The 14,679-nt window shown below is 45.4% G+C and overlaps 1 protein-coding gene across 2 annotated transcripts in view; it reads left to right on the top strand.

Annotated features, from left to right (window-relative positions):
* Ano6 (anoctamin 6) overlaps window positions 1-14,679 on the top strand; it is a 174,535-nt gene that overhangs the window by 89,094 nt on the left and 70,762 nt on the right. For both annotated transcript variants that reach the window (XM_051160263.1, XM_051160264.1), the window contains one exon: window positions 12,540-12,668. In XM_051160263.1, the coding sequence (XP_051016220.1) occupies window positions 12,540-12,668 (129 nt within the window). The remainder of the gene's footprint in view (window positions 1-12,539; window positions 12,669-14,679) is intronic.

Raw genomic sequence — 14,679 nt, forward strand, 5'->3', positions numbered from 1 at the left:
TAAACTGAGATTTCCTCCCCACCCCCCTTCCTCCAAGGTAGAAAAGACCATAGGATAAGAAACAGAAAATGAAAAAGAATGAAGTTGTGTTGTTGAGATCAGTCACACTGCAGCTCTTGAGGGTTTAAGAGAAGACTGTGAGTGTAGCTCCCTGCCCAGCAGGAAGGCACCTGACTGGAGTCTCCATAGCTAGTTTTCTGTGTGCAGTGCTTTGGATAGAACCCAGGACTACGCTGATACTGCTGAGTCGCATTCCCAGCCCTGGTGAAGGCCTTTAGAGAAGATTTTTATCTTTAAATGTCATTTCAAAGTTCTGTCTTTATAGGCCCGCCCCTTAACTCTAGTTCAGAAAGTTTAAAGAGTATTTACAAGTATGCAAGAATGCCACTTGATAAAAGAACTGAGCCCTTGTCATGAGTTCTAGGGAGACAGAAACACGGATGCTGAAGACGACATGCCCTCATCCTTGCTGGCATCTGGAATGTGGGGTCCTAATAATAGAACCCTAGTATTTAGCAAAGACAAAAATGCACATGGCAAATCAGGAGGCCATGGCATCTAAGAAGACATCGTAATGATACATTCCCATTATTTACAAAAAACCACATCTGTGCCCTGCAAGAAATAACTGAAAATAACAAGTCCCACCACTTGGAAAAAAATGTGGAAACAGTTTACAGATAAAACACAGCACTTTTATGAACTTGGCATCCAATTTAACGACACTGAAACCATTATAAGCCAAATAAGTAGTGTGTTCTAAATATGGAGAAATGTATGAGTTGGAAGGCAGAACCAGTGTTTGGTGGTTGTGAGGGTGGCCTGTAATCTGTGATGAAAAGTCAGCCAGTGCTCTGGTGACCTTCTACAACGGGGCACATTGCAGTTTAATGTCCACGTGAAAATAATGGGTCAGTGCCATCGAATCCAGGGCGGGCTGACAGGGCCTGGGGTATGTCTCCCTTTTCCTTCCAGGGTGCACTTGGTAAAAATGAGTGCTTTCTAAGGTCTCGTTCTGTATGGTTCCCTGTCTTCTCCGTAAGCTCAGACTGCTGCCTTTCTAACAGCGTCTCGGGCAGCGTCACTCTGCATCAGGTGGGCACCAGTGTCCATGGTGGCTACAGAACGTTGCTTCCGCACATAGTTTGCTGCCAGGGCGCCTTCAAGGGTGCTCGAGCCACTCTGCCAAGCCATTCCCTCACACCCCCACCTGGGGTTAACTTTGAAGAGGGGCAGCTGCTCCCCACGACTTAGCAGGTCTCGTGGCCATGAGGTTTTCAAACTGAACCACACAGAGTCCTGTAAGCCTCTTCTGTGCTCTCTGTTGCCCTCTTGCCTGTTTTCCCTGTGCTGCCTCAGATTTCACCACCAAAGTAAATGTTTTAGAATTTACTTTAAAAGGCCAGTTAGGTCAAAGGTAGCAATAGGAACTACTTAAAAACGTAGTAATTCCTTTGAGCAGAGCCTGTGATAATGTGACTGTTCTCTGCTTAAAAGGTACAAAAGGAAGAGCCAGAAATACACATTTTGGCTATGGTGGTAGGAAAGTGGAAGGCTGTGTTCCAGGGAGCGTGGTGCCTGGCACACTCGTGTTCTTACACTCTGTGGGGAGGTGTGTGTGTGTGTGTGTGTGTGTGTGTGTGTTTGTGTTTGAGAAGGGGGGGTGGGATGACAGTTTAAGCAACTCTTGTATCGGGAGCATTCAAACAGGCCATAGCACTTAAAAATCTGCTTCCAGAATTTAGTCTAATGAAATAGTAATTGAACATGTGCACATATACATATGTACAAGGAAACACATTGCAGCAGTGTTTATAGAAGCAGAAAATTGGAAGCAACTCCTGTGTTCGTCAGTAGAGGAACTGTTTAGCTAAATTATATTGCTGCTATTAAACACGATGATTCAGAGCGTTCTATAAAGCTGGAAAACGTCTCTGATCGATGTTTATAAAACAGTGTGTGCGTATGGTGCCATTTTACTTAATGTGTACGTGAGCATGCCTGGAAGGATGATCTCAAAAAAATATTTTAAAACTCAGCTCATTTCTGGGAGATGGAATTACGTATGACTTTTATGTCTTCCTTTATACTCTACTGTGTTGTTGGGAGTTATTTCGAAATGAGCATAATTTTTTTTTTTCCATTAGGAGACAAAGAGTCTTTGTAGTTTAGAGGGGGGGAAAAATCTCGGAGGTCCTGATACCCGGAGAGGCCCCGTAGAGAGTCCAGGGTGAGCGAGGACTGGTCACCACCTTCAGAACTGAGTGGTTAACGGAGAGCCTGGGGGAGGGGAAGTCTGACTTCCACAGAAACCACTGGGGTTGCCCTGAGTACACGGTGATTGTCACAGAGTCCACACCACCTGCTCTCGGAACATCCTGAGACACACTCTACAAACAGTCCTCACTTCAGCGCCTGTCCCCTGTCACTTCAGTGGGCTCTTTTGCCTCGGTTTCTCTGCAGTCAGCACTCTGGAATGCCTGGTCTGGTCAGAGAGAAGCTGCTGTGTGCCGGCTCTGTGTGCTCACACACTTCTGCCCTCCCTGTGACTAATCTCTTACGTCCTCCTCCTACCACCCCTGCTTTCTTCAAATATTTGTCTTTCCCCCTCAACACTCAACCTCCCTCAGCTCAATCTTGGGGCGTTTTTAGTTCAAAATTTGCCTCTTGACATTGATTTGCAATTTGCGTTTTGATCAAAATAAAAGGAGTGAAATTTCTCCTGCTTCGTAGCATGTTTACATTATTGTACAGAGAGAAGCATTTCACTTATTGATATCTTGTATTATAGGAGTCAGGAAAATGGAGATGTGCCATTTGTAGTATGCAAATGAAGCTAAATTCTGTGTTTTGAGATCTGAATAAAGGCTTTTGCTTGAGCTGAACTTTGTGTGTGTGTGTGTGTGTGTGTGTGTGTGTGTGTGTGTGTGTGTGTGTGTGTGTGTGTGTTCAGGGTTTACTGCAGAAAGGACAGTACTGCATTTTTTAGTTTAGTTCTGTTATGAATGGTTCCCCCTCGCTCCCCACATGGTTTTAGAATTAACTGCTTTATTTTTCCAGTCATAAGAACTGCAGAGAGCAGTTCCTTGCTGCACTCTTTGGCTGTATGAAATTTCTGATATTTTTCATAGTGCAGTTTCTCAGCTATTATTGGAAAACGTGCCTTTCTTACAGCCTGCTTTGTGTGAGGGGAATGCTGTAAGCCCACACAAGCCAGGAGCACTCCAGTGTCCTAGGTTGTCTGGAAATTCTTCAGACGCAATCAGTTTCACTGTCCAAGGCAAGTGTCGGACCCCCTCATGCATAAACATGAGTTGGAGCAAAGATGCCAATAGAGCCACATTTCATCCTGATTGTGAATAAATAATTTAAATTCAGCATTTCGAATGATGATAATAGATTCTGCTGGAGTGAGGTGGGACTGGGTCCCTAACAAGGATTTTCGAGGACCCATTTTTAATGACATGTGAGACTAGACCAGTGTTGACAAGTTATGCTCACAGACATATGGATGTCAAGGAGCCCGAGAGTGTTTATTAGTGAGGCAGAGCGGGTTCCACTGCACCTGCCCTGAGTTGACACAGAGCCCCTCCATTCATGAGGCCCTTTCCTCGGGTTCCTCTCACCCCACACTCCATTTCTGTCTAGAAGAGAGACTCCACGTGCTCATATCACTTCCCTCTCGTGTGACTGTAGCAGCTTCTCCAAGGGAAAGGTCAATGCCACATTTTGACCAGATTGCCTAGGTGGAATTTCCCCGCCAAGTATTTACTGGAACACACTCACTCTGAGGCATTCTCTCTTAGCCATTGTCCTACGGTAACTGGAAGTCTCGCTTAAGACTGTGAATGGGATGAGGACCCGTGTGTGCTTCCTTCACAACAGCAAGAAGAATGCATGTATTTACCTCCTCAGATGTACACTAGGGTTGAAGGCACTGAACAAAATAAATTCCCTACATGATGCGAAGAATGTGATGGTCTCTGTCCTCACTCCCCACCCCCCAGCTTCCCCAGGGTCCCTCCCAGGTTCTGTTCCTCCACAGCATCCTGCTGGAATTTTTAACTGGCCTGATCTTTGCAGGTAACCACAGTTGCTGTTCAGTTCATGTATCCAATAGCCATGTCCTGTCCAGAGCACAGCATTTTACAGCAGTTCATAACATCCGCTGGCTCCTAAAGCAGCACCCTCCTACCTTCTGTGATGTCCCTTGAGCCTTGGGCAGGAGGTTATATAGATATCCTGTCTATGGCTGAGCAATCATAGCCTTTCTCTTAGCATTTTGAATAGTAATGAGTCTCAACATTGACCACTCCCGCCACAATAATAGCAATATATATAATGTATATTTATATTACTACATACCTACCTATACTTACTATGTGAGAATATTTATATATTCATATATTTTATTTTGTTATAATTTTTCTTTATTCTTTTTTAAATTAAATTTTATTATTCAGATTATATCCTGATGGTTATCCCCTCACTTGTATAGAAGTTCATAGATGTAAACAATAAAATATGACCATAGCCACTCCCCATTTCTCTTTCCAAGCCCCCTCCAATATGTCCCTATCTTAGTTGCTTTTCTATTACTGTGAAGAGATGATGTGACCAAGGCAACTTATTTTAAAAAGCACTTAATTTGGCACTCGTGGTTGCAGATGCAAAAGTTTGGAGTACATGGCTGCTATGGCAGAGAGCAGGGTAGCAGATAGGTATGGTGCTGGAGCAGAAAAAAGGAGATAACCAGGAATGGCTGGGTGTTTGAAACCTCTAAGCCCACCCTCAGTGACTGTAAGGCCACGCCTCCTAATCCCTCCCAAACAGTTTACCAACTATGGACCAAATATTTACATATATTTGCCTATAGGGGCCATTCTTATTCAAACCACCACAGTCCTCCACCCAACTTCAAGTAGTGCCACCCGTATCTTCCTGGATATGGAGCCATGCACTCCCCTGCCAATGGGAACCAGTGGGGGGAAAAATAATTCTTCCTCCTGCAGCAGCTGTAAACTGCCAACAGCTCCTTCTTAATGGGCAGAGCTTAGAGAGCACTTCCCCCATCTGTGTTGGCAATTTGGCTGGCTTGATCTTGTACAATTATTAAGCAGGTGGTCACAGTTGGTATGAGTTCATGGATCTGAGTCCCATGTCAAAACATAAATATTTAGAAGGCAGTTTGCTAATGGCCATGACCGTTTAGCACAGTGATTCTCAACCTTCTTAATGTTACAGCCCTTTAATACAGTTTCTCGTGTTGTGATGACCACACACCCCCGCCATAAAATTATTTTCATTGCTACTTGATAGCTGTTGTTTTGCTACAATTGTGAATTGTAATATAAATATTTCTGGAGGTAGAGGTTTGCCAAAGGGGTTGCTACTCAAAGATTGAGAAAAGCAGCACCAGTAAGTTCTCTCCTAGGGCTTATGGCTTCATGTGGGGTTGTTGTTGCTGTTGTGGTGGTGGTGGTGGTGGTGTTTTGTTTTGTTTTATAGTGCCAGGCATGAATTACTGTCAGTAGTCCAGGCCTCAGATCTAGTCAAGAGATCAGTTGGCTGCACCAGTAACTGTCCTGCCACTATTGCCCTAGTGGGCAGGTGCATCCTTCCTGTAACACGGACCGTCCAGCACACGGTGAGACCGTTGATGTCTTTTCTTCCCTAGCTACCCACATAGCACCTTCCAACACCACAAAAGCTGGCCAGCAGGGAGTGTTTCCTAGTTATCTCAAGGTTGGTTTCTTTGCATCCTTTAACCAAAGTATCTTCAGGAACAGGGACTTGCCGCCTGGTCATAGTGGGCAGCCAAGAGAACTGCAGTTAGCCTGCGTTGTTTTGGCTGCCTCTGGAGGCCTCCCTGACCAACAGCTAGTGAGGAAGTAGCCTGTGCCTGGGACTGAGATGTTTGATTAGCTCTGTCTTCTAGGAGCAGCCTTGTTAACGAGAGTGGAGTAGCTGTGTCTTCTAGGAGCAGCCTTGTTAACGAGAGTGGAGTAGCTGTGTCTTCTAGGAGCAGCCTTGTTAACGAGAGTGGAGTACCTCTGTTCAAACACGCACACAACACCCCTCCCAAAAATAACCCAGATTATGTAGTTTTCCTATGGATCCTTCACACATCCTTGAGTTTGGTAAGCCCATCTCACTCCTCATTTCTGTCGCCCCACCTCTTCTCATCCCTGCGTAAGGTTTTGTCTTCCCATAGTCTCCCTGTTATCACATCACACCACACACGTTCTAATCACATGATCACACCACACACGTTCTCCTGCCTGCTGTGAAACTGCTGGAGGGACCAGGAGGGAGGAGACTTCAACCTGAAGCACAGGAAGGACTTTGTAACTAGGTCTTGAGTAGCCCAGGAAATAAGGACCAAGAATTGACAAACGGGAGACACTTCTCAGTAGCAAAGGAAATGGTCAGTTGAGGGAAGAGGCAGCCCACAGAAAGGGGGAAAGTCTCTGCCAGATACATGTCTGACATAGGATTAGTGTATAGAATTTACAACGAATTAAAAAAAGACCAGACACAAAGAAAATGACCCTATTAATAAATGGACGATGGAACTGAATAAGAGTTCTCTAAAGACAAAAATACAGATGGTTCCTGGCACTTAGAGTGTTTAGTATCCCTAGAAAGCAGGGAAATGCAGATTAAAACCACTTTAAGATCCCGTCTCACCCCAATCAGAGTGGCCATCTACAGGAAATAAATGATAAATGCTGGTGTGGATCTTGGGGGACCTTTACACACTGTTAGTGGGAGTGCAAGCCACTTTGGAAATTAATATAGAGCAGTGGTTCTCAACCTGTGGGTTGCCACCCCTTTGTGGGTCCAACAACTAACTCATTTACAGGGATTGCTTAAGACCATCATAAAACACAGTAACAGTGTTGAGTGTGGGGGAGCCAGCCCTGCCTTTTGTCTGCTGGATGGTGGTGTGGATGAGGGAGAGATGCTCTGCTCCTCTCCGTTATCCTTCACCATCTCTGGCAAACAGGAGAGCTGGCCCTGGGGTCATGAGACTTGGAGAACTGGCTCTGTCCTTCACTGGCTGCAACACTTGGGAGAGCCAGACCTGGAGAACAGGGCCTGGTGTGAGAGGTTGCTGGTGAGCTGGCCACAAGAGCAGGAGAGCCAACTGCCTAACAAACTCAGGTACCTCTCAGGCCCAGATCCAGGCCTTTGCATTGGCCCATGTCAACATCTACCCCATTGCTGAACTGCTGGAGCCCATGAAGGGGCCAGTCCTATAGATCCAAAACTACAGGATCTCCATGACACAGCAACAACAGGGTATCTGAGAGAAGTCCCAGTGTCAATAGAAAAGCAGAACCCAGACTCCACAGGCCTTGTACGAGACCAACAAGTCTTTGCAATGTCAATGTCTTTGCAAGCAAAGGAGTGTAGACAGAGGGGTAAACTGTGGGACACACTGGGACACACTACGGCTTCCATGATGACATTTTTTTTTTTCCTCTGTTGAGGGAGGGGGAGGTGGCAAGGGTAGAGAGCAGGTATGCGGAGGTAGGGGCGGGGAGAATAGATAAGTGTGATTAGGATGCATGATGTGAAATTCACAGTAAAAAGTTTTTAAAAATTTATAGCAGCAGCAGCAAAATTATAGAGTAGCAACAAATAATGTTATGGCTGGGGGGGGGGCGTTCACTGCAACATGAGGATTTATATTAAAGGTTCACATCATTAGGAAGGCTGAGAACCACTGGTTCCTCAAAACACTAAACTCAGACTCCTCGATGACTCCGCTATGTCACTCTTGGTCATGAACCCAGAGGTCTCTGTACCCTATGATAGAGATGCTTGTACTTCCCTGTCCTTAGGGCTCTGTTCACATTATCTAAGAAACAGAATCAACGTGGTTGTCCATCAACTGACAAATAGATACACGGCACATATTCAAAGAGAAATGAAATTTGCAAGTAAATGGACAGAACTGGGAGGAAATGATGCTGGGTGAGGTCACGCGGGATCCCGGAGACAAAAGCAACTTGTCCTTTCTCGTACGTGAACCCTAGCTTCAAGTATTTTTGAGTTTAACGTTGTGTACGTGTGGAAGCCAGGACACTAGAAATGGGCCGTTCTCACAGAGCGATGCATTTAGGAGGTGGAGCAGATAGATGAAATGATTAAATAGAGATGTGAAAAGCTGGGAGCAGGAAGGTGAGGCGGGTAGTCGGGGGATGAGGATGGAGACATGAGGGGTCAGGGGAAGGCCTAGCTCAAATGAAGTATGCATTAAGAAGCTGTGTGAAAGTCATACCCCACTCTCCACTCAACTGTGGAGAATATTCTGACCATTGGCTAGATCTGGGTAGGGGTTTAAAATTTACCGCCTATATTGTCCTTAGCTGGTGCCTTAGTTTGAGCGGGACCCCTGGGCCCAAATCTGCCTATCATAATGTTCTACTTGTAGGTTTCTAGGACCCTCTGGATCCTTCTACTTTGTTATTCTCCATGCTTCTCTCATCTAGAGTCCCAATAGGCGGTAAACTTTAAGCCCCTACCCAGATCTAGCCAATGGTCAGAGCATTCTCCACAGTTGAGTGGAGAGTGGGATATGACTTTCTCACGGACTCTAGTGCCTCACATTTGACCATGTCCCCTGGAGGGGGAGACCTGGTGGCACTCAGAGGAAGGACAGCAAGCTACCAAGAAGAGACTTGATACCCTATGAGCATATACAGGGGGAGGGTAATCCCCCTCAGGAACAGTCATAGGGGAGGGGAATAAGGGGAAAATGGGAGGGAGGGAAGAATGGGAGGATACAAGGGATGGGATAACCATTGAGATGTAACAAGAATAAATTAATTAACCCCCCCCCCCAAAAAGCTGTGAGATCCCATAACCTTACAATCCATGGGCAATGTAATTTTGCCACCAGAGTTCAGTATTTTTCCTTTACATTTTATTTATTTGTGTGTACCTAGGTGACAAGCACCCATTCGGCCATGTTGGCTGGCCCATATGTGCAGTTCCTTTTGTTCTGATTTGGGTGAGGATCCTGCCTTTTGGGTTATCTTGAGAAAGCACATAGAATGAAAGAAGCCAGATGGAGAGGCATCTAGAAATGCCATATAGCTGAGCACCACTGGCCTGCCTCCCTCCCTCCGTACTGCCACCATTGCGGGGCCTACCGAAGGTCTGTTGTAAGATGCCCTGGGGCCAGAGCACATTTCCTCACAGTCCCAAGTGAAGACTGTCAAAGCACCAGCTGAAGGAGGGTGAGGTCGTTAGCAATGGATGACATTTTGACTTATTTTGATTCGACGACAAATGAATATAAGTTGTGCTTTGAGCCCTTATCAGGCCAGGTTGGCTGGAGATGGAACAGGGGCCTCATGGGAGTCTGTTGTCTTCAGGATCAGGTTGAGTGGGGGTGGAACAGGGAGCTCATGGGAGTCTGTTCTCAGGACTAGGTTGGGTGGGGATGGAACAGGAGGATCATGGGAGTCTGTTGCCCTCAGGATCAGGTACGGTGGGGATATAAACCGATGGAATGTTACAGACATGGCCCTGTAACTGGAACGTTGCAGACACCTTTTCCAGTTAGAAGGGCGAGTCATAAAGAGCAGAAGGGATGTTTATTGACTTAACATTGAAAACATTTGCCTAAGACTCAGGGTAAAAGTTTGGAAGTCACCTTTGGCGAGCACAAGAATTATTTCCCAGTGAGAAAGTCGGTAACTGTGCACAAGCTCTAGTCTCTAAGATGAGTTTACCGGAGAAATTGCAAACTTTTCCTTTAAGTATTTTTAAACTTAAGCTGCTAAACAAGACTCATTAGGCTTCACAATTTTTGACTATTTGTTTCTGTGCCATTTGACTCAGGCAAGAAGAGTAAACACCAGAACTCAGTAGCAAACCTACCGAGAGAGGACACAGTGCGATGACCAAAGTTGTTTGGAGAAACTATTAAAAATTTCCTTCCCCTAGATAAAGTAACACGTTGGGAAAGGAATTTTTTAGGTTACCTGTGATTTGAATGGATTGCTGTATGAGTTGGGCCTGTACATGAAATTTATACTGAAAAATCCAAACTTTTTCCCCCAAAGCTTCTTTCTTTCTTTCTTTCTTTCTTTCTTTCCTTCTCTCTTTCTTTCTAAGTTAGACTTGTTTCTTCCTCACAGTTGCCTGGTAGTATGTCTTCTGCCAGGAGGTGAGAAATTTGGATTTTACAGCAGTAGGAAGTTAGTTGGCACCCTTTCCCTGGCAGCCCACCCTAACAATCCCATATCAGACTCTCTCACCATTGGCTTCAAACAGGTAGCTGTTGCCAACTCATGGGGCCTTCATACAAAGAGCCATGGTGTTGTGTTCCCACACAAGAGGTTTTTGCACGCACTGGCTGATTTGGGAGGTAGCTGTCAGCCCGTGCCATTGTGAAGGGGCAATGCATCTCCAGTCTGTGCCGCCCCACAAGGGTGATGCATGCATGGCCAGCGTGTGTGGTTTGCATGGTAGTGCTGCACACTCCAGGCCTGGGTTTTTAGCACTTCAGTGAGCTGCTGGCCCCACCGAAGGCTCCTCAGAACAGCTTGTGTCTCTGCACCTCTCAGATGTCTACAGTGAGAACCTGGCTTCCCTGTCACACACCACCAACTTCCCATTGCCAGTGTGAGAAATTATTCCTGGTTTCCCCCCTGACTGGCCCTTTCCTTCTGGCAGCTGCCCTGGGTATCACCCATAGCAACAGCCTCATCAAAGAGAAGACATGAAGGCACCTAAAAAAAACTCTGTAGTTGAAATGAAAAGTTCAGGGCTTAGCATCTTCCTATAACTTTATTCTTAGGCTTGTTAGTTTAAATAACTGAAACAGCAAAGAAAAAAAAAAAAAAGGACAGTAACATGAGCCTGAGTCAGGGGTGTGTCTTGTTTCCCTGGGCATTCTGTGCCCTGGATAAGGACAGTCCCTAAGCAGAACCATACTGTCCATGGCATCTCGTAGTGAAGAGGTTTTCAACCTGTGTGTCACGACCCCTTTGGGGATAGAATGACCTTTTCATAAGGGTTGCCTAAGACCATCAGAAAATATAGGTTCGATACATTATGATTCAATACAGTAGCAAAATTACAGTTATAAAGTAGCAATGAAATATTTTTACAGTTTGGAGGTCACCGCAGCTTGAGGAGGACCGTGTTAAAGTGTCTCTGCATTAGGAAAGTTGAGAAGCACTGGCTTAGGGGGATGTGTGGGGATGGATGCAGCTCCCCGGGGTGGGATAGCCTGCCAAGAGTGGAAAGCGCATCAGTGATGTAGAGCCCTTCACGCCCCCTGGTGGGAGAGGGGAAAGGAAAGGGGCGCAGCAGGTTTTATGAGTTGCAAAGATTACATCTTCTCAGAAGTGTGAAGGAAAGGAGGTGGCAGCAGCGGCAAAGTCGGGTGACATCTGTGCTGACTGAAGCCGAGTGCAGAAGAGAATCATGTTTGATGAGTATATCATGCAAGTTGCTCCATCGAGTGATTAAGAAACACAATTCTCCATTTGTTTTAATGAGGGGGAGGGGGAGTTTAAAACTATCACCAGTTAAAAAGCAGTCTGGTTCTTAACAACAAAGTTGACATAGCATTTTTTTATAGGCTGTGAGGACACAGACTCTCCCTACAGCAGATTAGACCAACTAGGTCCATATGTGTATGGGAACGGAGGGATAGTGGTCGTTTTATATTATATTAAGCCCGTCCCCTGATGCTATATCTTATTCTGTTGCCATATTCATTCTCCTCCTTACTCTTGTTTTTGACACAGCATCCCATTGTAGCCCAGGCTAACCTGTTGGTCCTCCTGTGACAGCCTCCCTGGTGTTAGAATCATAGTAGCGTGTTCCACCATACACAGCTAAAGTCTACTCCTCATGGGTCAGGGGACACAACTTGTGGATTGGCAGACATACACCAAGGACTAATGTGGCCTTGTGTACATGGTGGCGCCTTCTGACACCATAGATGAAGCGATGTCTAGAAAGATGATAAGGTTTCCATCAATAGCGTTAAGTCTCTCTCTCTCTCTCTCTCTCTTTTTTTTTTTTTTTTTTTTTTTTTTTTTTTTTTTTTTTTTTTGCTAATTAATTCAGTCTGTCAGCCAGAAAGTTCTCACTACTGAGTTCCTTTCCAGCCCCCACTCCCTCTGCTGTCCAGGCATGTAGGATCTGGGATGGTATGTCCTGCACATAACACTGACTGTTCCCAAGCATTCTAGGCTAATGCCCTGCTCAGAAAATCTTCTCAAATCACAGACTTCCTCCAATCAGGACTAGATACGCCGCAGAGATCAGGTAACCAGGCATGAGTGTCTGTCTGTCTCTGTCATCTCTGTCTCTGTCTCTCTCTCTGTCTGTCTCTTTTCTCTCTCTCTCTCTCTCTCTCTCTCTCTCTCTCTCTCTCTCTCTCTCTCTCCCTCCCTCTCTCTCTCTCAGCAAGCTCATCAGTGAACCCATGAAGACTAAAGAGATGTACACTCATCAATCGTCCCCTTTCCAAAACTCACATGTCCTCTTTCCCCTCCACACAGGAAGAATTTAACGGAAAACCCGACTCCCTGTTTTTTACCGATGGCCAGAGACGAATTGACTTCGTTCTTGTGTATGAGGATGAAAGTAAAAAGGAGAACAACAAAAAGGGGACAAATGAAAAACAGAAGGTAGGAAAAAAAAAATTATTTTCTATATTGGTTTCCCTTTTATTCCCTTTAATATTGTGAAATGAGAAAAGGTGTGTTGTTCGTATGTAAGCAGTCAAGTGGAACTGGTGCAGAATACTGTGAACCAAATGTCCCTTCATTGTTTTCTCAGTCCATGCTCCTTAAAGGCTTGTTAGCAGGAAACTGTGGAGCTCTTCCTCAGCTGGTTCCATACTGAAGGGGAGATACACATTTAAGGAATTGTACCTTCTGTTGTGCAGAACAGGTTTACATTAAGACACACCGGGGCGGCTTGCACCTGGCTGGGAATGGAGGCTGGCGATTAAGGACAAATGCAATCGCACGCAGCAAGCATTTCCTGCGCATGCGCTCACTCTGCGGCCAGAGGTGCATTTTGCATGCATGATTTTTTCTCTCTCTCATTTAACTCTTACCACACGTGAGCTGGGCTCTGTCATCACACCTTTGTGCATGACAGTTGGCGTCAGAGAAGCCGCATGATCACCCAAGGTTGTGAGTGCTTAACAGGTTCAGGGCGGAGCCAAGTTGGAGCTTGTCTTCTTAGCCTATGAGCCTCCTGTTTCCTGCCACCTTTTCCCCCCTCGTTTGCATCCATTAGCAGCCATACTTCTTCCTCCCTTTCCTTTGCTTCTGCCTGTTGGGGAAACAAAGCCATTCTTCCTTTGAGAAATTAAACGGTCAGGCTAGGCTTAGCACAGCCACCTGGAACTTTTTTTTATTGAAACACAAACTGCACTGAACTCACACAGGACAAAAGGAGTGTATACATGGATGCTTAGATCCACTTTGGAAATCACTCCATCATTGTATTCGGCCCCCCCAGGCGTGTGCAATTACATACACACAGCTTTCATTGTCCTTACCAATACTCTACCCGTAAACTAATTGCACCAATCTTCAATCTATTCATTTCTGCTTGTTCATTGGAAGCAAGTGATGAGACCTTTTTTATTTTTGTAAAATAAAACAAATAACTGTTTTATTCATGTGTTTGTGTTTACAGTTTTAAGTGTGTCTGGTAGGACAGACTAAGCCCAGAATATAGAAAATAAAATCCAGATTCGAATTCAGCCACTGTTTTAGCTGGAGTGGTGTGAGCTATATGGAGCAATTCTCCGGGTGATAATGGCATCACACACACACACACTGAATGTATTGCTTGTGCCAAAGTAAAAAGTGCCGTTCCTGTTCAGCATGTGGTTTAGGGGTGGAGCTGAGCTGCTTGCAGTCATTCGGGAACCTAGGCTGAAACAGAGGCTCCGGCATATTCCTTGGGCAGTTTCAGAGTCCACTTGGGCATCAACACAAAGCAGAGGATGCCAGCGAGGGGGAAGGAGGAAGTCATGGGAGTTCACTGCTGGGACCTGGTGTGACTGCAGCCATTGTGCTCAAACTGTTGTATCAGGCAGAGCTCGGCAAGTGAAGCTGCTGGCAAGACTGGATCTGCCTCAGGAAAATCTCCCTGTCACGTTTGTAACCCCTCCTCCTGCCCCTCCAACACACTTAGACTTCTTTGAATTTAGATTGCATCTTACAAATAGGATATAATTTTATAATTGGCTGGGGTTTTTTTTTTCTTACTGGTATATAGAATATTGGTTCATCATATAATCAGTGGCACCCTAGATGCTGCCAAATAGGACTTTAGGACCTATCATATGGCTGTGAGTAAGACTAAATAAAATAAATGTCACACACACACACACACACACACACACACACACACACACACACACATTAACGTTATACTTTCTCTTTTTATTTGGTGTGATGCTAAGATACCACTCTGATAAAGAAGGCGTGACTCTCCTATCACCCAGCTTTATCACTAAAGTAGCTGGTGGACTTGATCATTTTCCATGGATGCACTAGCCAGCACATCCATAGTCACTATTAACAAATCGTCACAGACCACCCACATGCTGTCAGAGCTGGGTTGGGTTTATGTAAAGCAAGTTAAACAGATGAAATCCAGTGTAACGTATGAAGG

The sequence above is a fragment of the Acomys russatus genome, chromosome 17, assembly GCF_903995435.1.
Source record: "Acomys russatus chromosome 17, mAcoRus1.1, whole genome shotgun sequence".
NCBI classification, from domain to species: domain Eukaryota; kingdom Metazoa; phylum Chordata; class Mammalia; order Rodentia; family Muridae; genus Acomys; species Acomys russatus.